Genomic DNA, 25,896 nt, shown 5'->3' on the forward strand with positions numbered 1-25,896 from the left:
AAATCAGCAAAAATGTCTAAAAACCAGTTTCTGCTTTGTCATTATGAGTTATTGTGTGTAGATTGATGAGGACTTTTTTATTACATTTTATCCCTTTTAGAATAAGGCTGTAACATAACACATGTAATACAGAACCCAAACATCTCTGTGGAGACCTGAAAATAGCTGTGCAGCGAAACTCCCCATCCAACCTGACAGAGCTTGAGAGGATCTGCAGAGAAGAGAGGGAAACTCCCCAAAATACAGGTGTGCCAAGTTTGTAGCGTCATACCCAAGAAGACTCGAGGCTGTAATCGCTGCCAAAGGTGCTTCAACAAAGTACTGAGTAAAGGGTCTGAATACTTATGTAAATGTCATATTTCCCCTTTCAAAATTAAATACATTGGCAAAAATGTCTAAACCTTGTTTTCACTTTGTCATTATGGGGTATTGTGATGTCGTTATGGGGTATTGTGATGTCATTATGGGGTATTGTGATGTCATTATGGGGTATTGTGTGTCGATTGATGAGGGGGGGGGACATTTAATCCATTTTAGAATAAGTCTGTAACGTAACACAATGTGGAAAAAGTCAAGGGGTCTGAATACTTTTTTTTCTGTATTTCTCTCTCTCTCTGGGTATATATATATACAGGGTCAGTAGCTAGAGGTTCTCTTCCTAATATATATTTATATATATATATATATATATATATATATATATATATATATATATATATATATATATATACAGGGTCAGTAGCTAGAGGTTCTCTTCCTAATATATATTTATATATATATATATATATATATACACAGGGTCAGTAGCTATATACATGGTCAGTAGTTATATACAGGGTCAGTAGCTAGAGGTTCTCTTCATTATATATATTTATATATACAGTGCCTTGCGAATGTATTCTTGCCCCCTTGAACTTTGCGACCTTTTGCCACATTTCAGGCTTCAAACATAAAGATATAAAACTGTATTTTTTTGTGAAGAATCAACAACAAGTGGGACACAATCATGAAGTGGAACGACATTTATTGGATATTTCAAACTTTTTTAACAAATAAAAAAACTGAAAAATTGGGCGTGCAAAATTATTCAGCCCCTTTACTTTCAGTGCAGCAAACTCTCTCCAGAAGTTCAGTGAGGATCTCTGAATGATCCAATGTTGACCTAAATGACTAATGATGATAAATACATTCCACCTGTGTGTAATCAAGTCTCCGTATAAATGCACCTGCACTGTGATAGTCTCAGAGGTCTGTTAAAAGCGCAGAGAGCATCATGAAGAACAAGGAACACACCAGGCAGGTCCGAGATACTGTTGTGAAGAAGTTTAAAGCCGGATTTGGATACAAAAATATTTCCCAAGCTTTAAACATCCCAAGGAGCACTGTGCAAGCGATAATATTGAAATGGAAGGAGTATCAGACCACTGCAAATCTACCAAGACCTGGCCGTCCCTCTAAACATTCAGCTCATACAAGGAGAAGACTGATCAGAGATGCAGCCAAGAGGCCCATGATCACTCTGGATGAACTGCAGAGATCTACAGCTGAGGTGGGAGACTCTGTCCATAGGACAACAATCAGTCGTATATTGCACAAATCTGGCCTTTATTGAAGAGTGGCAAGAAGAAAGCCATTTCTTAAAGATATCCATAAAAAGTGTTGTTTAAAGTTTGCCACAAGCCACCTGGGAGACACACCAAACATGTGGAAGAAGGTGCTCTGGTCAGATGAAACCAAAATTGAACTTTTTGGCAACAATGCAAGACGTTATGTTTGGCGTAAAAGCAACACAGCTCATCACCCTGAACACATCATCCCCACTGTCAAACATGGTGGTGGCAGCATCATGGTTTGGGCCTGCTTTTCTTCAGCAGGGACAGGGAAGATGGTTAAAATTGATGGGAAGATGGATGGAGCCAAATACAGGACCATTCTGGAAGAAAACCTGATGGAGTCTGCAAAAGACCTGAGACTGGGACGGAGATGTGTCTTCCAACAAGACAATGATCCAAAACATAAAGCAAAATCTACAATGGAATGGTTCAAAAATAAACATATCCAGGTGTTAGAATGGCCAAGTCAAAGTCCAGACCTGAATCCAATTGAGAATCTGTGGAAAGAAGTGAAAACTGCTGTTCACAAATGCTCTCCATCCAACCTCACTGAGCTCGAGCTGCTTTGCAAGGAGGAATGGTAAAAAAATTCAGTCTCTCGATGTGCAAAACTGATAGAGACATACCCCAAGCGACTTACAGCTGTAATCGCAGCAAAAGGTGGCGCTACAAAGTATTAACTTAAGGGGGCTGAATAATTTTGCACGCCCAATTTTTCAGTTTTTGATTTGTTAAAAAAGTTTGAAATATCCAATAAATGTCGTTCCACTTCATGATTGTGTCCCACTTGTTGTTGATTCTTCACAAAAAATACAGTTTTATATCTTTATGTTTGAAGCCTGAAATGTGGCAAAAGGTTGCAAAGTTCAAGGGGGCCGAATACTTTCGCAAGGCACTGTATATATATATACAGGGTCAGTAGCTATATACATGGTCAGTAGTTATATACAGGGTCAGTAGCTAGAGGTTCTCTTCCTTATATATATATACAGGGACAGTAACTATATACAGGGTCAGTAGTTATATACAGGGGCAGTAACTATATACAGGGTCAGTAGTTATATACAGGGTCAGTAACTATACACAGGGTCAGTAACTATATACAGGGTCAGTAACTATATACAGGGTCAGTAGTTATATACAGGGTCAGTAGCTATATACAGGGTCAGTAGTTACATACAGGGTCAGTAGTTATATACAGGGTCAGTAGCTATTTACAGGGTCAGTAGCTATATACAGGGTCAGTAGTTATATACAGGGTCAGTAGATATATACAGGGTCAGTAGTTATATACAGGGTCAGTTCCAGGGTCAGTAGTTATATACAGGGTCAGTAGTTATATACAGGGTCAGTAGATATATACAGGGTCAGTAGCTATGTACAGGGTCAGTAGCTATATAGAGGGACAGTAGTTATATACAGGGTCAGTAGCTATATACAGGGTCAGTAGTTATATACAGGGTCAGTAGCTATATACAGGGTTTGTAGATATATACAGGGTCAGTAGTTATATACAGGGTCAGTTCCAGGGTCAGTAGTTATATACAGGGTCAGTAGTTATATACAGGGTCAGTATCTATATACAGGGTCAGTAACTATATACAGGGTCAGTAACTATATACAGGGTCAGTAACTATATACAGGGTCAGTAGTTATATACAGGGGCAGTAGTTATATACAGGGGCAGTAGTTATATACAGGGTCAGTAGCTATATACAGGGTCAGTAACTATATACAGGGTCAGTAGTTATATACAGGGTCAGTAGTTATATACAGGGTCAGTAGTTATATACAGGTTCAGTAGTTATATACAGGTTCAGTAACTATATACAGGGTCAGTAGCTATATACAGGGTCAGTAGCTATATACAGGGTCAGTAACTATATACAGGGTCAGTAGTTATATACAGGGTCAGTAGTTATATACAGGGTCAGTAGCTATATACAGGGTCAGTAGTTATATACAGGGTCAGTTCCAGGGTCAGTAGTTAGATACAGGGTCAGTAGTTATATACAGGGTCAGTAGATATATACAGGGTCAGTAGCTATGTACAGGGTCAGTAGCTATATAGAGGGACAGTAGTTATATACAGGGTCAGTAGTTATATACAGGGTCAGTAGTTATATACAGGGTCAGTAGTTATATACAGGGTCAGTAGCTATTTACAGGGTCAGTAGCTATATACAGGGTCAGTAGTTATATACAGGGTCAGTAGATATATACAGGGTCAGTAGTTATATACAGGGTCAGTTCCAGGGTCAGTAGTTATATACAGGGTCAGTAGTTATATACAGGGTCAGTAGATATATACAGGGTCAGTAGCTATGTACAGGGTCAGTAGCTATATAGAGGGACAGTAGTTATATACAGGGTCAGTAGCTATATACAGGGTCAGTAGTTATATACAGGGTCAGTAGCTATATACAGGGTTTGTAGATATATACAGGGTCAGTAGTTATATACAGGGTCAGTTCCAGGGTCAGTAGTTATATACAGGGTCAGTAGTTATATACAGGGTCAGTATCTATATACAGGGTCAGTAACTATATACAGGGTCAGTAGTTATATACAGGGTCAGTAGTTATATACAGGGGCAGTAGTTATATACAGGGTCAGTAGCTATATACAGGGTCAGTAACTATATACAGGGTCAGTAGTTATATACAGGGTCAGTAGTTATATAAAGGGTCAGTAGTTATATACAGGTTCAGTAGTTATATACAGGTTCAGTAACTATATACAGGGTCAGTAGCTATATACAGGGTCAGTAGCTATATACAGGGTCAGTAACTATATACAGGGTCAGTAGTTATATACAGGGTCAGTAGTTATATACAGGGTCAGTAGCTATATACAGGGTCAGTAGTTATATACAGGGTCAGTTCCAGGGTCAGTAGTTAGATACAGGGTCAGTAGTTATATACAGGGTCAGTAGATATATACAGGGTCAGTAGCTATGTACAGGGTCAGTAGCTATATAGAGGGACAGTAGTTATATACAGGGTCAGTAGTTATATACAGGGTCAGTAGTTATATACAGGGTCAGTAGTTATATACAGGGTCAGTAGCTATATACAGGGTCAGTAGTTATATACAAGGTCAGTAGTTATATACAGGGTCAGTTCCAGGGTCAGTAGTTATATACAGGGTCAGTAGTTATATACAGGGGCAGTAGTTATATACAGGGTCAGTAGCTATATACAGGGTCAGTAACTATATACAGGGTCAGTAGTTATATACAGGGTCAGTAGTTATATACAGGGTCAGTAGTTATATACAGGTTCAGTAGTTATATACAGGTTCAGTAACTATATACAGGGTCAGTAGCTATATACAGGGTCAGTAGCTATATACAGGGTCAGTAACTATATACAGGGTCAGTAGTTATATACAGGGTCAGTAGTTATATACAGGGTCAGTAGCTATATACAGGGTCAGTAGTTATATACAGGGTCAGTTCCAGGGTCAGTAGTTAGATACAGGGTCAGTAGTTATATACAGGGTCAGTAGATATATACAGGGTCAGTAGCTATGTACAGGGTCAGTAGCTATATAGAGGGACAGTAGTTATATACAGGGTCAGTAGTTATATACAGGGTCAGTAGTTATATACAGGGTCAGTAGTTATATACAGGGTCAGTAGTTATATACAGGGTCAGTAGCTATATACAGGGTCAGTAGTTATATACAAGGTCAGTAGTTATATACAGGGTCAGTTCCAGGGTCAGTAGTTATATACAGGGTCAGTAGTTATATACAGGGTCAGTAGTTATATACAGGGTCAGTAGCTATATAGAGGGACAGTAGTTATATACAGGGTCAGTAGTTATATACAGGGTCAGTAGTTATATACAGGGTCAGTAACTATATACAGGGTCAGTAACTATATACAGGGTCAGTAGTTATATACAGGGTCAGTAACTATATACAGGGTCAGTAGTTATATACAGGGTCAGTAGTTATATACAGGGGCAGTAGTTATATACAGGGTCAGTAGCTATATACAGGGTCAGTAGTTATATACAGGGTCAGTAACTATATACAGGGTCAGTAACTATATACAGGGTCAGTAGCTATATACAGGGTCAGCAAATATATACAGGGTCAGTAGCTATATACAGGGTCAGTAGTTATATACAGGGTCAGTTACTATATACAGGGTCAGTAGTTATATACAGGGTCAGTAACTATATACAGGGTCAGTAGTTATATAGAGGGTCAGTAGTTATATACAGGGTCAGTAGCTATATACAGGGTCAGTAGTTATATACAGGGTCAGTAACTATATACAGGGTCAGTAGCTATATAGAGGGTCAGTAGTTATATACAGGGTCAGTAGCTATATACAGGGTCAGTAGTTATATACAGGGTCAGTAGCTATATACAGGGTCAGTAGATATATACAGGGTCAGTAGTTATATACAGGGTCAGTTCCAGGGTCAGTAGTTATATACAGGGTCAGTAATTATATACAGGGTCAGTAGCTATGTACAGGGTCAGTAGCTATATAGAGGGACAGTAGTTATATACAGGGTCAGTAGTTATATACAGGGTCAGTAGTTATATACAGGGTCAGTAGCTATATACAGGGTCAGTAGTTATATACAGGGTCAGTAGTTATATACAGGGTCAGTTCCAGGGTCAGTAGTTATATACAGGGTCAGTAGTTATATACAGGGTCAGTAGTTATATACAGGGTCAGTAGCTATATAGAGGGACAGTAGTTATATACAGGGTCAGTAGTTATATACAGGGTCAGTAGTTATATACAGGGTCAGTAGCTATATACAGGGTCAGTAACTATATACAGGGTCAGTAACTATATACAGGGTCAGTAGTTATATACAGGGTCAGTAACTATATACAGGGTCAGTAGTTATATACAGGGTCAGTAGTTATATACAGGGTCAGTAGCTATATACAGGGTCAGTAGTTATATACAGGGTCAGTTACTATATACAGGGTCAGTAGCTATATAGAGGGTCAGTAGTTATATACAGGGTCAGTAGCTATATACAGGGTCAGTAGTTATATACAGGGTCAGTAACTATATACAGGGTCAGTAGTTATATACAGGGTCAGTAGTTATATACAGGGTCAGTAGTTATATAGAAGGTCAGTAGTTATATACAGGGTCAGTAGTTATATACAGGGTCAGTAGCTATATAGAGGGTCAGTAGTTATATACAGGGTCAGTAGCTGTATACAGGGTCAGTAGTTATATACAGGGTCAGTAGTTATATACAGGGTCAGTAGATATATACAGGGTCAGTAGCTATATAGAGGGTCAGTAGTTATATACAGGGTCAGTAGTTATATGCAGGGTCAGTAGTTATATAGAGGGACAGTAGTTATATACAGGGTCAGTAGTTATATAGAGGGTCAGTAGCTATATACAGGGTCAGTAGCTATATACAGGGTCAGTAGTTATATACAGGGTCAGTAGTTATATACAGGGACAGTTCCAGGGTCAGTAGCTATATACAGGGTCAGTAGTTATATACAGGGTCAGTAGTTATATACAGGGTCAGTAGCTATATACAGGGTCAGTAGTTACATACAGGGTCAGTTACTATATACAGGGTCAGTAGTTATATACAGGGTCAGTAACTATATACAGGGTCAGTAGTTATATAGAGGGTCAGTAGTTATATACAGGGTCAGTAGCTATATACAGGGTCAGTAGTTATATACAGGGTCAGTAACTATATACAGGGTCAGTAGCTATATAGAGGGTCAGTAGTTATATACAGGGTCAGTAGCTATATACAGGGTCAGTAGTTATATACAGGGTCAGTAGCTATATACAGGGTCAGTAGATATATACAGGGTCAGTAGTTATATACAGGGTCAGTTCCAGGGTCAGTAGTTATATACAGGGTCAGTAGTTATATACAGGGTCAGTAGCTATGTACAGGGTCAGTAGCTATATAGAGGGACAGTAGTTATATACAGGGTCAGTAGTTATATACAGGGTCAGTAGTTATATACAGGGTCAGTAGCTATATACAGGGTCAGTAGTTATATACAGGGTCAGTAGTTATATACAGGGTCAGTTCCAGGGTCAGTAGTTATATACAGGGTCAGTAGTTATATACAGGGTCAGTAGTTATATACAGGGTCAGTAGCTATATAGAGGGACAGTAGTTATATACAGGGTCAGTAGTTATATACAGGGTCAGTAGTTATATACAGGGTCAGTAGCTATATACAGGGTCAGTAACTATATACAGGGTCAGTAACTATATACAGGGTCAGTAGTTATATACAGGGTCAGTAACTATATACAGGGTCAGTAGTTATATACAGGGTCAGTAGTTATATACAGGGTCAGTAGCTATATACAGGGTCAGTAGTTATATACAGGGTCAGTTACTATATACAGGGTCAGTAGCTATATAGAGGGTCAGTAGGTATATACAGGGTCAGTAGCTATATACAGGGTCAGTAGTTATATACAGGGTCAGTAACTATATACAGGGTCAGTAGTTATATACAGGGTCAGTAGCTATATAGACGGTCGGTAGTTATATACAGGGTCAGTAGTTATATACAGGGTCAGTAGCTTTATACAGGGTCAGTAGTTATACACAAGGGCAGTAGTTATATACAGGGTCAGTAGTTATATACAGGGTCAGTAGTTATATACAGGGTCAGTAGTTATATAGAGGGTCAGTAGTTATATACAGGGTCAGTAGTTATATACAGGGTCAGTAGTTATATAGAAGGTCAGTAGTTATATACAGGGTCAGTAGTTATATACAGGGTCAGTAGCTATATAGAGGGTCAGTAGTTATATACAGGGTCAGTAGCTGTATACAGGGTCAGTAGTTATATACAGGGTCAGTAGATATATACAGGGTCAGTAGCTATATAGAGGGTCAGTAGTTATATACAGGGTCAGTAGCTATATACAGGGTCAGTAGTTATATACAGGGTCAGTTACTATATACAGGGTCAGTAGCTATATAGAGGGTCAGTAGTTATATACAGGGTCAGTAGCTATATACAGGGTCAGTAGTTATATACAGGGTCAGTAACTATATACAGGGTCAGTAGTTATATACAGGGTCAGTAGTTATATACAGGGTCAGTAGTTATATAGAAGGTCAGTAGTTATATACAGGGTCAGTAGTTATATACAGGGTCAGTAGCTATATAGAGGGTCAGTAGTTATATACAGGGTCAGTAGCTGTATACAGGGTCAGTAGTTATATACAGGGTCAGTAGTTATATACAGGGTCAGTAGATATATACAGGGTCAGTAGCTATATAGAGGGTCAGTAGTTATATACAGGGTCAGTAGTTATATGCAGGGTCAGTAGTTATATAGAGGGACAGTAGTTATATACAGGGTCAGTAGTTATATAGAGGGTCAGTAGCTATATACAGGGTCAGTAGCTATATACAGGGTCAGTAGTTATATACAGGGTCAGTAGTTATATACAGGGACAGTTCCAGGGTCAGTAGCTATATACAGGGTCAGTAGTTATATACAGGGTCAGTAGTTATATACAGGGTCAGTAGCTATATACAGGGTCAGTAGTTACATACAGGGTCAGTTACTATATACAGGGTCAGTAGTTATATACAGGGTCAGTAACTATATACAGGGTCAGTAGTTATATAGAGGGTCAGTAGTTATATACAGGGTCAGTAGCTATATACAGGGTCAGTAGTTATATACAGGGTCAGTAACTATATACAGGGTCAGTAGCTATATAGAGGGTCAGTAGTTATATACAGGGTCAGTAGCTATATACAGGGTCAGTAGTTATATACAGGGTCAGTAGCTATATACAGGGTCAGTAGATATATACAGGGTCAGTAGTTATATACAGGGTCAGTTCCAGGGTCAGTAGTTATATACAGGGTCAGTAGTTATATACAGGGTCAGTAGCTATGTACAGGGTCAGTAGCTATATAGAGGGACAGTAGTTATATACAGGGTCAGTAGTTATATACAGGGTCAGTAGTTATATACAGGGTCAGTAGCTATATACAGGGTCAGTAGTTATATACAGGGTCAGTAGTTATATACAGGGTCAGTTCCAGGGTCAGTAGTTATATACAGGGTCAGTAGTTATATACAGGGTCAGTAGTTATATACAGGGTCAGTAGCTATATAGAGGGACAGTAGTTATATACAGGGTCAGTAGTTATATACAGGGTCAGTAGTTATATACAGGGTCAGTAGCTATATACAGGGTCAGTAACTATATACAGGGTCAGTAACTATATACAGGGTCAGTAGTTATATACAGGGTCAGTAACTATATACAGGGTCAGTAGTTATATACAGGGTCAGTAGTTATATACAGGGTCAGTAGCTATATACAGGGTCAGTAGTTATATACAGGGTCAGTTACTATATACAGGGTCAGTAGCTATATAGAGGGTCATTAGGTATATACAGGGTCAGTAGCTATATACAGGGTCAGTAGTTATATACAGGGTCAGTAACTATATACAGGGTCGGTAGTTATATACAGGGTCAGTAGCTATATAGACGGTCGGTAGTTATATACAGGGTCAGTAGTTATATACAGGGTCAGTAGCTTTATACAGGGTCAGTAGTTATACACAAGGGCAGTAGTTATATACAGGGTCAGTAGTTATATACAGGGTCAGTAGTTATATACAGGGTCAGTAGTTATATAGAGGGTCAGTAGTTATATACAGGGTCAGTAGTTATATACAGGGTCAGTAGTTATATAGAAGGTCAGTAGTTATATACAGGGTCAGTAGTTATATACAGGGTCAGTAGCTATATAGAGGGTCAGTAGTTATATACAGGGTCAGTAGCTGTATACAGGGTCAGTAGTTATATACAGGGTCAGTAGATATATACAGGGTCAGTAGCTATATAGAGGGTCAGTAGTTATATACAGGGTCAGTAGTTATATGCAGGGTCAGTAGTTATATAGAGGGACAGTAGTTATATACAGGGTCAGTAGTTATATAGAGGGTCAGTAGCTATATACAGGGTCAGTAGCTATATACAGGGTCAGTAGTTATATACAGGGTCAGTAGTTATATACAGGGACAGTTCCAGGGTCAGTAGCTATATACAGGGTCAGTAGTTATATACAGGGTCAGTAGTTATATACAGGGTCAGTAGCTATATACAGGGTCAGTAGTTATATACAGCGTCAGTAGTTATATACAGGGTCAGTAACTATATAAAGGGTCAGTAGTTATATACAGGGTCAGTAGCTTTATACAGGGTCAGTAGTTATATACATGGTCAGTAGTTATATACAGGGTCAGTAGCTATATACAGGGTCAGTAACTATATACAGGGTCAGTAGCTTTATACAGGGTCAGTAGTTATATACAGGGTCAGTAGTTATATACAGGGTCAGTAGTTATATACAGGGTCAGTAGCTATATACAGGGACAGTAGTTATATACAGGGTCAGTAGTTATATACAGGGTCAGTAGCTATATACAGGGTCAGTAGTTATATACAGGGTCAGTTCCAGGGTCAGTAGTTATATACAGGGACAGTTCCAGGGTCAGTAGCTATATAGAGGGACAGTTCCAGGGACAGTAGTTATATACAGGGACAGTTCCAGGGTCAGTAGCTATATACAGGGACAGTTCCAGGGTCAGTAGTTATATACAGGGACAGTAGTTATATACAGGGTCAGTAGCTATATAGAGGGTCAGTTCCAGGGACAGTAGTTATATACAGGGACAGTTCCAGGGTCAGTAGCTATATACAGGGACAGTAGTTATATACAGGGTCAGTAGCTATATAGAGGGTCAGTTCCAGGGACAGTAGTTATATACAGGGACAGTTCCAGGGACAGTAGTTATATACAGGGTCAGTTCCAGGGACAGTAGTTATATACAGGGACAGTTCCAGGGTCAGTAGCTATATACAGGGACAGTGCCAATACAATGTTCAGGGATACTGGAGTTGAAGATATGTAAAGAGGACACACTCTTTTCACACCACTTTCATACAAAGTGATTTTCGTAGCAGGTTAGGAGAACATCTTCACAAACGTAACCCTTTTCCTAACCTTAACCTCAGAGTCCCAACCTGCTGCATGAGTTCTCCTAACCTGCTCTGAAAAAGTCACTTCTTTATTGAAGTGGCATGAAAAGAGTGTTTGTCATATGTATCTGGGTACAGACAGAACAACAGAAGAACATAACAACCTGGAGAATGTATGAAGTGCAGTTCACGACCAAAAAAATACTTTAACGATGTAAACTTCACCTCCATTTGGCGAGCTGGGGCTGACTCTCCCAGGAGACAGTCGGTTCTGTTCCAGGCCGGGGGACCAGCGCTGTGGCATCGCTCTGCCCTGCTGACCGCCAAAAGATGACAAAGAGGACGAAGACGGAGAAAAAGGCGAGAAAGGCTGTTGCTGTAAAGCGGTCGGGTAGTCTGACGGCCAGTGTAGCTGCTGGGTGGGGGAGCCGTCTGCGGTGTTAACAGGGGGGATACCCAGACTGAAACTACTAGATCCGTAGGTGTGAATATTGACGTAAGGTGCAGGTGAGATCACTGGGGAAGTTACATGTTGTGGAGGTGACGCTGCTACAGGAGCGAGGGGTGATTGTGTTTGAGCGGCTCGGGATGTGGCAGAGTTGGACCCCGATGCAGCAACGGAGTGACCAGACACGGTGGTGTTGGCGAGGGGGCTGACTCTAGCGGATGGGGAGGAGGGTGTCCCTGTCCCGGCCTGTCCCACCGCGCCCGAGGCATAGCCGATGGAAGGAGACAGAGGTGACAGAGAAGACAGAGGGGTGGTGGCTGGCGAGGAGACCAGAACAACAGCTGTTGATGATGAGTTGACAACAGCACGAGTGGGGCTGCGACTCAATGACGTTGACGTGCGCGTTTCAGGTGCTTCGCTGGAGCTGCATCCACTAGTGTGGAATTTACCGTTCCCGGTGTTGGTGGGCGAGGGGCTACTGCATCCACTAGCGGTACCCTGCACAGACCTGGTCAACAGGGGGGGCTGTATCTGAGGTTTCAGTTGGAACGGAACCGTCGCTTTCATGGGCAGGAGGCGACTGAACACACTGCCTCCCGAAGCTCCCGAGACGCCAGTTGTAGCACCGACTCCACCACCGGTTTCGCCGCTTGGCGTAAATGTCGGAGACCCGTTTCTTCTCACTCTTTGAGACATTATTTGTTCTCAATAGTAAAAAAAAAAAACAATAACGAAAAAAACTGCTATTACAACGACCTCAGCATATGAATAAGTGTAAAACCTAGCCTATATTTCAATATATGTATTTGTCGAGAGAGCCTATCCAGTTAGGTTATTCCCTAACGCTTCTACATATTCCACCGGTCGCTCCTTATCGCTCCACATCCGTGACCGAAGCAGGCTGAAACGATTTCACAGCCACGCAGCTAACGTCTCCTATTGACCACGTACTCCCTGCCTCTCATTGGCTAACACTATCCCTCTGAGAACTTCTTATTGGCTCGTCAATTAAAAGCCCGCCTTAGAATTGATCACACGCACAATACATGGTTTATTCAAGCAACTTTCCCTTATTGCGTAATAATGTATTGGTGACCAATCAATTACATTTCGAATGATAAACAAACTATATTTAAAATGTTTCAATGATGTAATGGCAAGCCATGAATGCTCTAATGATAGTGAATCTAAACACAGTTGCATCCATAGCCTAACATTTTAATCAACAGTCCCATCAATTTCAGATTGAGATTATATTTTCCCTGAAATCCCTGTTGATGTGTAGTGGCAAGAACTACAAACGGTACAAGATTACTTTGGTAAAGAGTGTGTTTTGAACAAGCTACGAGTGTTAGAAAAATGACACTCATGTGGACAAATAATTTACCTAAAACTGCTGTCACAACAAATCTGAAAGAGCTAACACTTTTCAGATACTCATAGTGGAAACATTTTACGGATTTAAAAAGTTGTTGTGTTGTGTTCTCTATAGCTGAGAATTGAATTATACCCCCCAAAATTAACTTGCTACGGCTGTACATGAGGCCCTCATCATTCAGGATGAGGTCTACTAGTATAGGATGAGGTATACTAGTGTAGGATGAGGTCTACTAGTATAGGATGAGGTATACTAGTGTAGGATGAGGTCTACTAGTATAGGATGAGGTCTACTAGTGCAGGATGATGATTACTAGTATAGGATGAGGTACACTCGTGTAGGATGAGGTCTACTAGTATAGGAGGAGGTCTACAAGTGTAGGATGAGGTCTACTAGTATAGGATGAGGTCTACTGGTGTAAGATGAGGTCTACTAGTGTAGGATGAGGTCTACTCGTGTAGGATGAGGTCTACTAGTATAGGAGGAGGTCTACTAGTGCAGGATGATGTCTACTAGTATAGGATGAGGTATACTCGTGTAGGATGAGGTCTACTAGTATAGGAGGAGGTCTACTAGTGCAGGATGATGTCTACTAGTATAGGATTAGGTCTACTAGTGCAGGATGAGGTGTACTAGTGCAGGATGAGGTCTACTAGTGCAGGATGAGGTGTACTAGTGCAGGATGAGGTGTACTAGTGTAGGATGAGGTGTACTAGTGCAGGATGAGTTGTACTAGTGCAGGATGAGGTGTACTAGTGCAGGATGAGGTGTACTAGTGCAGGATGAGGTGTACTAGTGTAGGATGAGGTCTACTAGTGCAGGATGAGTTGTACTAGTACAGGATGAGGTCTACTAGTGTAGGATGAGGTCTACTAGTGTAGGATGAGGTGTACTAGTGTAGGAGGAGGTCTACTAGTGCAGGATGAGTTGTACTAGTACAGGATGAGGTCTACTAGTGTAGGATGAGGTCTACTAGTGTAGGATGAGGTCTACTAGTGTAGGATGAAATCAAATAAAACATTTTCAAATAACATTTTATTGGTCACATATAAATGGTTGGCAAATGATTATTGCGAGTGTAGCAAAATGCTTGTAAAGATGAGACCCTCTAGTCCAGGGATCAACTACAGCCCTGACCTTCAGTTACACAATCAAAACACAAGGCTTATTTAATGGGCTGCAACCCAAATGGCATCCTATTCCCTACAAAGTGCACTACTTTTAACCAGGGGCCATAGTGCTCTAGTCAAAAGTAGTGCCCTATGTAGAGAATAGGGTGCCATTTGGGAAACGTACGAAGTTAAGAAGTCAATTGACACGAAAAAATCTATTCTCAGTAATATAATCTTTAATCAATGGGGTAATGTAATGCAAGCTTTCTTTCATCGATAATGGCATTTTTAAACATTTCCAGAGCAGGCTAGAGTATGAGATATCATTTGTTCTTTTATTTCAAAGCGCTTATTTTACAAACTTCAATAGAAAACAGAGTTGCTTTTAGGGCTAAGGAGAGATGCAGGACCAGAGCTCTGAAGGAAACCATCTACTTCAACATGAATTGTGTCCCCCAGGTGGCACCCTACTTATTCCCCATGTAGTGCACTACTTTTGACCTGAACCTATGGGCCCTAACTCTATGGGCCCTGAGCTCTATGGGCCCTAACCCTATGGGCCCTGACCTCTATGGGCCCTAACTCTATGGGCCCTAACCCTATGGGCCCTGAGCTCCATGGGCCCTAACCCTATGGGCCCTGACCTCTATGTGCCCTAACCCTATGGGCCCTGAGCTCTATGGGCCCTAACCCTATGGGCCCTGACCTCTATGTGCCCTAACCCTATGGGCCCTGAGCTCTATGGGCCCTAACCCTATGGGCCCTGACCTCTATGGGCCCTAACTCTATGGGCCCTAACCCTATGCACTCTGAGCTCTATGGGCCCTAACCCTATGCACTCTGAGCTCTATGGGCCCTAACCCTATGCACTCTGAGCTCATGGGCCCTAACCCTATGGACCCTGACCTCTATGGGCCCTAACCCAATGGACCCTGACCTCTATGGGCCCTAACCCTATGAGCCCTGACCTCTATGGGCCCTAACCCTATGAGCCCTGACCTCTATGGGCCCTAACCCTATGGACCCTGAGCTCATGTGCCCTGGTCAAAAGTAGTGCACTACACAGTATGACGAGTAGGATGCCATTTGACAAACAGCTCACTGTAACCACAGCAACACATCCGACATTCACCCTGGACCCACTCTTTAATCACTTTTCAAGGCATTTTTTTTTTTTTTTTTTTTGTTAAGGTGACAGACAACACAGTTTTACAAAAGTCCTTTCCAGACCAAACAAAATGTAGTGTAATGTATTTGGCAGTTGTTAAGATGTGAATGGATATCAGTGATGGATACAGCAGTGTCAGTCAGGACAATGTATTGTATTGTTTGCATATTAAAGCACAGCACTCAAAAGTTCACAAAGCCTTGGGATAGTCTGTCTGCGGCAGTCAGTAGTTCCTGACTTAAATATTACATTGTTATATCAGAATGTCACTGAGTAGGGTAGAAATTCAAGGGTCCACAATAGAATACTTTATGTGGGACGTAGATTGGATGGAGTCAGTGATGAATAAGGTATATCATCTAGTCCAAATTAGTCAGACTTCCTCAGTGGTAAAAACCCTGTTTTAATATTCCTCTCATCTTTATTTCATATGGTTAATTTATAATCTTACCGTAATGACCTTAATAATGTCCTGCATGCTTTCTGAGTGGCATATATCTACAGTGTGATACAGTATAAATGAGTGTGCTATAAACAACACAGTACTGTAGCAATGTTCTTGGTCCCATAGCAACGGTTGTATGTACAGTGGCCTTCAGAAAGGATTCACACCTTTTTAACTTCTTCCACATTGTGTTGTTACAGCCTGAATTTAAAATGGTTTGCAGCCTGATTTTAAAATGGTTTGCAGCCTGATTTTAAAATGGTTTACAGCCTGAATTTAAAATGGTTTGCAGCCTGATTTTAAAATGGTTTACAGCCTGAATTTAAAATGGTTTGCAGCCTGATTTTAAAATGGTTTACAGCCTGATTTTAAAATGGTTTACAGCCTGAATTTAAAATGGTTTACAGCCTGAATTTAAAACGGTTTACAGCCTGAATTTAAAATGGTTTACTGTCTGAATTTAAAATGGTTTACAGCCTGAATTTAAAACGGTTTACACAATACACAATACCTGATCTACACGCAATACCCCATAATGTCAAAGTGGAATTTTGTTAGTATAATTTTTTAAAAATTAATAAAACATTTTAAGCTGAAATGTCTTGAGTCAATAAGTATTCAACCCCTTTGTTATGGCAAGCCTAAATAAGTTCAGGAGTAAAAGTGTGCTTAACAAATTGCATAATAAGTTGCATGGACTCATTCCGTGTTCAATAATATTGGTTAACATGATTTTTAAATGACTTCCTCATCTCTGTATCCCAACACATACAGATAATTGTAAGGTCCCTCAATCGAGCAGTGAATTTTAAACACATATTCAACCACAAAGACCAAGGAGATTTTTCAATGCCTCGCAAAGAAGGGCACCTATTGGTAGATGGGTAAAATGTGTAATATCCCTTTGAGGTGAAGTTATAATTAGGCTTTGGATGGTGTATCAATACACCCAGTCACTACAAAGATACAGACGTCCTTCCTAACTCAGTTGCCGGAGAGGAAGGAAACCGCTCAGGATTTTCACCATGAAGCCAATGGTGACCTTAAAACAGTTACAGAGTGTAATGACTGTGATAGGAGAAAACAACTGAGGATGAATCAACATTGTAGTTACTCCATAGTTACTCCATAATACTAACCTAAATGACAGAGTTAAAAAAGCCTGTACAGAATAAAAATACTCCAAAACATGCATCCTGTTTGCAACAAGGCACTTAAGTAACACTGAAAACATTTCGGCAAAGAAATTAACTTTTTGTCCTGAATAAAGCGTTTTGTTTGGGACAAATCCAACACACCACATCACTCAGTACCACTTCATATTTTCAAGCATGGCGGTGGCTGCATCATGTTATGGGTATGCTTGTCAATGGCAAGGACTAGGGAGTTATTAGGATAAAAATAAACGGTAGACAGCTATAAGCACAGCCAAAATCCTAGAGGAAAGTCTGGTTCAGTCTGTGTTCCAATAGACAAACGAGGAGATGAATTCGCCTTTCAGAAGGACAAGGACCTAAAACACAAGGCCAAATCTTTAGTTTTAGTTTAAGTAACTTTAGTTACTTACCAAGAATATATTAAATATTCCTGAGTGGTCTAGTTAGTTTAGTTAGTTAGTTTAGTTAGTTTTGGTTTTAGTTAGCTAGTTAGTTTTGACTTAAATCGGCGGCTTGAAGATCTATGGAAAGACTTGAATATGGTTATCTGATAATGATCAACAATCAACTTGACAGAGCTTGAAGAATTGTTTAAAGAATAATGGGCAAATAGAGATTTACCCCGAAAGACTCACCGCTGTAATTGCTGTATCTACAAGGTGTTCTAATCAGTATTTGCAAAAATGTCAAAAAACATGTTTTCACTTTGTCATTATGGGGTGTGTCGATTGATGAATATTTAATTAATATTATTAAATTAATATTTCATCCATTTTTGAATTCAGACTGCAAAACAAAATGTGGAATAAGTCAAGGGGTATGATTTTTTTCTGAAGCCACTGTATGTTGCAGTATGTATAGTATATCTAGGTAACTGCACTATCTATATATACACACAATTACTTACACCAAAGAGGTGAGCCTATAACACATACACACACACATTAGTGTTTCCAATGAGGATTTACCCCAGTGCTGGAAACACAATAACACTAGACGTTGACGCTAACATAAAACACTTGCGGCCCACTGTGGGGGTAGTCCTCAATGGAATAGAACCATGTGAGTTAGACAGCTATATACCAGACGAGGAGAAACAGGGGCTCACAAATGTCAACAGAAGATAAACATTTTGATTGATTTTACATCAGAGTATTGTTGAAAATGTAAAAAATATATATAAAAAAAACGTGAAAGATGAGAATACTTGGGTTTTGGCTTTAGTTTTCGTCTCCAACATCAATCTTCAAGAGAAGAGAAGCCTGACACATCGAGAGAAGAGAAGCTTGACACATCAAGAGAAGAGAAGCCTGACACGTCAAGAGAAGAGAACCCTGACACGTCAAGAGAAGAGAACCCTGACACATCGAGAGAAGAGAACCCTGACACGTCAAGAGAAGAGAAGCCTGACACATCAAGAGAAGAGAACCCTGACACGTCAAGAGAAGAGAAGCCTGACACATCAAGAGAAGAGAACCCTGACACGTCAAGAGAAGAGAACCCTGACACATCAAGAGAAGAGAACCTTGACACATCAAGAGAAGAGAACCCTGACACGTCAAGAGAAGAGAACCCTGATGCATCAAAAAGTGGAGAATGTTTACCTTAACATTTGTGTAGAACATTCAGAGTACTCTCTCCTCTCCAAACCAAAAACACATTTAACAATATGTAGATTGACAAACTTTCCAAAAAGTTAACAGTTTATTGTAGGGTAGTTTACATGTTATAAGTTCCAGGTATGTGGGTGGGTTCCATGTAGGTTTAGTAGTAATTTACAGTTCTGTTCATTTACAGTTCTGTTCATAGCACAGCTGAAATGGAATGTGGGATAGAATGATGTTACCCAACCCACTAGTCAGCTAACATGTCCAATTGGTCTATTAACCATCCTCCAGGAGTCTAGACTAGAGCATGGTGAATATAGTGTAGAGGACTGACTGTCTGTTATCCCTCCTCCAGTAGTCTAGATTAGAGCATGGTGAATATAGAGTAGAGGACTGACTGTCTGTTAACCCTCCTCCAGTAGTCTAGACTAGAGCATGGTGAATATAGAGTAGAGGACTGACTGTCTGTTAACCCTCCTCCAGTAGTCTAGATTAGACTAGAGCATGGTGAATATAGTGTAGAGGACTGACTGTCTGTTATCCCTCCTCCAGGAGTCTAGACTAGACTAGAGCATGGTGAATATAGTGTAGAGGACTGACTGTCTGTTATCCCTCCTCCAGTAGTCTAGATTAGAGCATGGTGAATATAGAGTAGAGGACTGACTGTCTGTTAACCCTCCTCCAGTAGTCTAGACTAGAGCATGGTGAATATAGAGTAGAGGACTGTCTGTTAACCCTCCTCCAGGAGTCTAGACTAGAGCATGGTGAATATAGAGTAGAGGTCTGACTGTCTGTTATCCCTCCTCCAGTAGTCTAGATTAGAGCATGGTGAATATAGAGTAAAGGACTGACTGTCTGTTAACCCTCCTCCAGTAGTCTAGACTAGAGCATGGTGAATATAGAGTAGAGGACTGACTGTCTGTTAACCCTCCTCCAGTAGTCTAGATTAGACTAGAGCATGGTGAATATAGTGTAGAGGACTGACTGTCTGTTAAACCTCCTCCAGGAGTCTAGACTAGAGCATGGTGAATATAGAGTAGAGGACTGACTGTCTGTTAACCCTCCTCCAGTAGTCTAGATTAGACTAGAGCATGGTGAATATAGTGTAGAGGACTGACTGTCTGTTAACCCTCCTCCAGTAGTCTAGACTAGAGCATGGTGAATATAGAGTAGAGGACTGTCTGTTAACACTCCTCCAGGAGTCTAGACTAGAGCATGGTGAATATAGAGTAGAGGTCTGACTGTCTGTTAACCCTCCTCCAGTAGTCTAGACCAGAGCATTTTGACTATAGAGTAGAGGACTGCCTTTCTGTTAACCCTCCTCCAGTAGTCTAGACTAGAGCATGGTGACTATAGAGTAGAGGACTGACTGTCTGTTAACCCTCCTCCAGTAGACTAGACTAGTGCATGGTGAATATAGAGTAGAGGACTGACTGTCTGTTAACCCTCCTCCAGTAGTCTAGACTAGAGCATGGTGAATATAGAGTAGAGGACTGACTGTCTGTTAACCCTCCTCCAGTAGACTAGACTAGTGCATGGTGAATATAGAGTAGAGGACTGACTGTCTGTTAACCCTCCTCCAGTAGACTAGACTAGACTAGAGCATGGTGAATATAGTGTAGAGGACTGACTGTCTGTTAACCCTCCTCCAGTAGTCTAGACTAGACTAGAGCATGGTGAATATAGAGTAGAGGACTGACTGTCTGTTAACCCTCCTCCAGTAGTCTAGACTAGAGCGTGGTGAATATAGAGTAGAGGACTGTCTGATAACCCTCCTCCAGGAGTCTAGTCTAGACTAGAGCATGGTGAATATAGAGTAGAGGACTGACTGTCTGTTAACCCTCCTCCAGTAGTCTAGACTAGAGCATGGTGAATATAGAGTAGAGGACTGACTGTCTGTTAACCCTCCTCCAGGAGTCTAGTCTAGACTAGAGCATGGTGAATATAGAGTAGAGGACTGACTGTCTATGTACAGCATAGCTACGCACATTTACGTAAGAAAAAAACCCTGAACATCCCTTGCCAGTCACGAATGTTTAATACAATTATATTTGAACTTACTCTGCCGATTGTCCATAGGGTTGGTCCTTCAGCTGGTTGAAATTTAAGACAAAATATCCACAGTTATCAAATCAATCCAATGTTAATAGTCACGACAGATGTAGACGACAGGTGTAGACTAACAGTGAAAGGCTGACTGACAGGTCCTTTTCCAACAAGTCAGTTTATTATTAAACTGACTTCACTGATCTCTGTGTGTGGCAAATCCTTTTCTTTTGCTCATGACCCAAAGGCACGTGAAGTACCGCCAGGCGACGCGTACTGACCCAAGTCTTGCCGGTGTTTACATGGTTCTGTGCATGCGTCAGGTGACAAGCGTTTTCAAAGGTATTACCAGCTCTCTAAAAAGTCTGTTAAATACTACTACTGTGGATGTTTCAACCAGCTGAAGGACAAACCGGACAGACAACTGGTAACGGAAGTTGAAATGTCATTCAACATTCTGGCTCGTAAGGAAACGAGCAGTGCTTTGATTCAGACTGTATACCAATAATTGGTCTGGTTTATTAAGCTAGGCAGGGGACTGACTGGGTAGAGAGAACAGTGAAAGGTTTAGAATAATGACGAGTGTCTTCTGAAGAGGAGTTCAACGGTCAGTCGGAGTAGACTGACGTTAAACTGTCGCTAATTTCTTTTTGTAACAGAACAAAATCCCATGTCCTTGTAGACAGCTGCAGATACCTCATGTCCTTGTAGACAGCTGCAGATACCTCATGTCCTTGTAGACAGCTGCAGATACCTCATGTCCTTGTAGAGAGCTGCAGATACCTCGTGTCCTTGTAGAGAGCTGCAGATACCTTGTGTCCTTGTAGAGAGCTGCAGATACCTTGTGTCCTTGTAGAGAGCTGCAGATACCTTGTGTCCTTATAGAGAGCTGCAGATATCTCATGTCCTTGTAGAGAGCTGCAGATACCTTGTGTCCTTAAAGAGAGCTGCAGATACCTCTAATGTCCTTATCGACAGCTGTCTCATTCAGGGACATGTGACAGAGAGCAGGACAGCTACTACTAATGATAATAATAAGTGCACTGTTTACAATGTCATAATAACAACAGAAGTAACCGCTACAAAGAATACAACACAATTGAAAATGGTTTAAACTTCAACGCTAAAGCCTATCGGACATTTAAAAATGTGATGGTAAAACGTAGGATATACAGATTGATGTAAAAACAAATGCTTAAACATTATTGAATGTACGAAAGCATAAACGGGGGCTCCCGAGTGGCGCAGCGGTTTAACGCACTGCATCTCAGTGCACTACAGTCCCTGGTTCGAATCCAGCCTGTATCACATCCGGCCGTGATCGGGAGTCCCATAGAGCGGCGCACAATTGGCCCGGTGTAGGCGGTCAATGTAAATAAGAATTTGTTCTGAAACCGACTTGCCTAGTTAAATAATAAAAATATAACATTACTGAATGTACTATGCATAAACATTACTGGAAACCAATGAGCATCTAACCCAGTCTTAAAGACCCACTGCTCCCTGCTTGATCAGTCTTTTCTCTTAATGTTTTTTTAGACCAGTCGTTACCATGGTCACTAGATGATTGACATCACTTTTTTTTTTTTTTTTTTTTTTGAAGTGCGAAAACAAAAAAACAACATTTTTCAAAATTCAAAAAACAGCCATACAATCATACAATGATTTATGTGGAACAGCATTTATAATGGAAGCAAGTGAAGCCAATGTTGCTGCATAGCTATATTCTGTTTTAAAGTAAAAGTAAAGTAAAGAAAAAGTTGAGAAGAAAAGAATATCATATTTTATAAGTGCTTCTTTCTTGACAATTGATTCTCTTGCAGTCACATCGTTTCTTCTCCTTCTGACGGAATTTGAACCAGGAAATCAGGAAACCAAGGAAACCGGAGCATGCTGTCATACAGGTAGGCAACGTCTCAAATGGCACCCTATTCACAACAGACGCACTACCCTATCGACCATTTCGGCTCTGGTCGAAAGTAGTGCGCTATATAGGGAATAGGGTGTTATTGCAGACACAGCCGTAGCCTGAGGAGGCCACGCCCTCCTCAATGTGTTCCCGACAATCGAATGTAGCCAGCGTAATGAAAAAAGTTGCCAGCTATAGAGGTGTGGGAGGTTAGGGCAACACATTCTGCCCTAAAAAAATTAAAATCACATTTGGTGGCATCTGATACACCCCAATTTGTTGAAGTCATTGAAGTAGCCAACCACATAAAGGTTAGTAGCCAGCTGGGTGTAGTTGGCAAACAGGCAGCTGGCATTTCTGCAACATACTGCCCACCTGTTGTCACACCCTGCTCCAGGGGTCAGGGTTCACAGGCAGGTCATGCCAGGGTCACAGGGGTCAGAGGTCATGGTGGCTGTGGTAGTCCCCCCTCCTACCAGGTAGACGGCAGTGGAGGACTTGGAGCGACAGGTTCCGTTGTTGTTTACCTCTCCAACCTGCGTATCCATGGAGACCACCCAGGTGGAGGGGCGCCACCTCTTCAGGGAGTACGGTGTCTTGACACGACGTTTGATCTTCTCACCTGACCCTCCCTGGCCGTCCAGCGACGAACCATCACCTGGGGAGACGGGAGACACCACAGACAGGTATTAGAACCTGAGAAACAAACACTGATCAAGATACTTCAATTGTTTTACATGTTAGTCATTTAGCAGACGCTCTTGTCCAGAGAGACTTACAGCCAGTACATTCATCTCCAAATAGCTTGGTGGGACAACCACATATCTATCATAGTCAGTACATTCATCTTCAGATAGCTAGGTGGACCAGCCGTAGCCAGTACATTCATCTCCAGATAGCTAGGTGGACCAATCATAGTCAGTACATTCACCTTCCGATAGCTAGGTGGACCAGTCATAGTCAGTACATTCATCTCCAGATAGCTAGGTGGACCAGTCATAGTCAGTACATTCATCTTCAGACAGCTAGGTGGGACAACCACATATCTATCATAGTCAGTACATTCACCTTCAGATAGCTAGGTGGACCAGTCATAATCAGTACATTCATCTCCAGATAGCTAGGTGGACCAGTCATAGTCAGTACATTCACCTTCAGATAGCTAGGTGGACCAGTCATAGTCAGTACATTCATCTCCAGATAGCTAGGTGGACCAGTCATAGTCAGTACATTCATCTTCAGACAGCTAGGTGGGACAACCACATATCTATCATAGTCAGTACATTCATCTTCAGATAGCTAGGTGGACCAGTCATAGTCAGTACATTCATCTTCAGATAGCTAGGTGGACCAGTCATAGTCAGTACATTCATCTCCAGATAGCTAGGTGGACCAGTCATAGTCAGTACATTCATCTCCAGATAGCTAGGTGGACCAGTCATAGTCAGTACATTCATCTCCAGATAGCTAGGTGGACCAGACATAGTCAGTACATTAATCTCCAGATAGCTAGGTGGACCAGTCATAGTCAGTACATTCATCTTCAGACAGCTAGGTGGGACAACCACATATCTATCATAGTCAGTACATTCACCTTCAGATAGCTAGGTGGACCAGTCATAGTCAGTACATGCATCTTCAGATAGCTAGGTGGACCAGTCATAATCAGTACATGCATCTTCAGATAGCTAGGTGGACAAGTCATAGTCAGTACATTCATCTCCAGATAGCTAGGTGGACCAGTCATAGTCAGGACATTCATCTCCAGATAGCTAGGTGGTACCACCACATATCAGTCAAAGTCAGGACATTCATCTCCAGATAGCAAGATAGAACTGCCAAAGGGGGCGGTGTTGCGATCTACTGCAAAGATAGCCTGCAGAGTTCTGTCCTACTATCCAGGTCTGTACCCAAACAATTTGAACTTCTACTTTTAAAAATCCACCTCTCTAAAAACAAGTCTCTCACCGTTGCCGCCTGCTATAGACCACCCTCTGCCCCCAGCTGTGCTCTGGACACCATATGTGAACTGATTGCCCCCCATCTATCTTCAGAGCTCGTGCTGCTAGGCGACCTAAACTGGAACATGCTTAACACCCCAGCCATCCTACAATCTAAACTTGATGCCCTCAATCTCACACAAATTATCAATGAACCTACCAGGTACCTCCCCAAAGCCTTAAACACGGGCACCCTCATAGATATCATCCTAACCAACTTCCCCTCTAAATACACCTCTGCTGTCTTCAACCAAGATCTCAGCGATCACTGCCTCATTGCCTGCATCCGTAATGGGTCAGCGGTCAAACGACCTCCACTCATCACTGTAAAACGCTCCCTGAAACACTTCAGCGAGCAGGCCTTTCTAATCGACCTGGCCGGGGTATCCTGGAAGGATATTGATCTCATCCCGTCAGTAGAAGATGCCTGGATATTTTTTTTAAATGCCTTCCTAACCATCTTAAATAAACATGCCCCATTCAAGAAATTTAGAACCAGGAACAGATATAGCCCTTGGTTCTCCCCAGACCTGACTGCCCTTAACCAACACAAAAACATCCTATGGCGTTCTGCATTAGCATCGAACAGCCCCCGTGATATGCAGCTGTTCAGGGAAGCTAGAAACCATTATACACAGGCAGTTAGAAAAGCCAAGGCTAGCTTTTTCAAGCAGAAATTTGCTTCTTGCAACACTAACTCAAAAAAGTTCTGGGACACTGTAAAGTCCATGGAGAATAAGAACACCTCCTTCCAGCTGCCCACTGCACTGAAGATAGGAAACACTGTCACCACTGATAAATCCACCATAATTGAGAATTTCAATAAGCATTTTTCTACGGCTGGCCATGCTTTCCACCTGGCTACTCCTACCCCGGTCAACAGCACTGCACCCCCCACAGCAACTCGCCCAAGCCTTCCCCATTTATCCTTCTCCCAAATCCATTCAGCTGATGTTCTGAAAGAGCTTCAAAATCTGGACCCCTACAAATCAGCCGGGCTAGGCAAT

The 25,896-nt window shown here is 41.4% G+C and overlaps 2 protein-coding genes across 6 annotated transcripts in view; both read right to left on the bottom strand.

Moving 5' to 3' along the window:
* Positions 1 to 13,003, bottom strand: part of fam117bb (family with sequence similarity 117 member Bb) — an 88,838-nt gene extending 75,835 nt beyond the window's left edge. The window contains exon 1 of the mRNA XM_036959508.2: positions 11,845 to 13,003. Within this exon, the coding sequence (XP_036815403.2) occupies positions 11,845 to 12,763 (919 nt within the window). The 5' untranslated portion in view covers positions 12,764 to 13,003. The remainder of the gene's footprint in view (positions 1 to 11,844) is intronic.
* A 6,009-nt stretch (positions 13,004 to 19,012) lies between these two features.
* bmpr2b (bone morphogenetic protein receptor type 2b) overlaps positions 19,013 to 25,896 on the bottom strand; it is a 176,755-nt gene continuing 169,871 nt past the window's right edge. For all 5 annotated transcript variants that reach the window (XM_090216345.1, XM_090216346.1, XM_090216347.1 and 2 more), the window contains one exon: positions 19,013 to 23,547. In XM_090216345.1, coding sequence (XP_090072471.1) covers positions 23,297 to 23,547 — 251 coding nt within the window. In that variant the 3' untranslated portion in view covers positions 19,013 to 23,296. The remainder of the gene's footprint in view (positions 23,548 to 25,896) is intronic.

The sequence above is a fragment of the Oncorhynchus mykiss genome, chromosome 22, assembly GCF_057628025.1.
Source record: "Oncorhynchus mykiss isolate SJ-2025 chromosome 22, ASM5762802v1, whole genome shotgun sequence".
Lineage (NCBI taxonomy): Eukaryota > Metazoa > Chordata > Actinopteri > Salmoniformes > Salmonidae > Oncorhynchus > Oncorhynchus mykiss.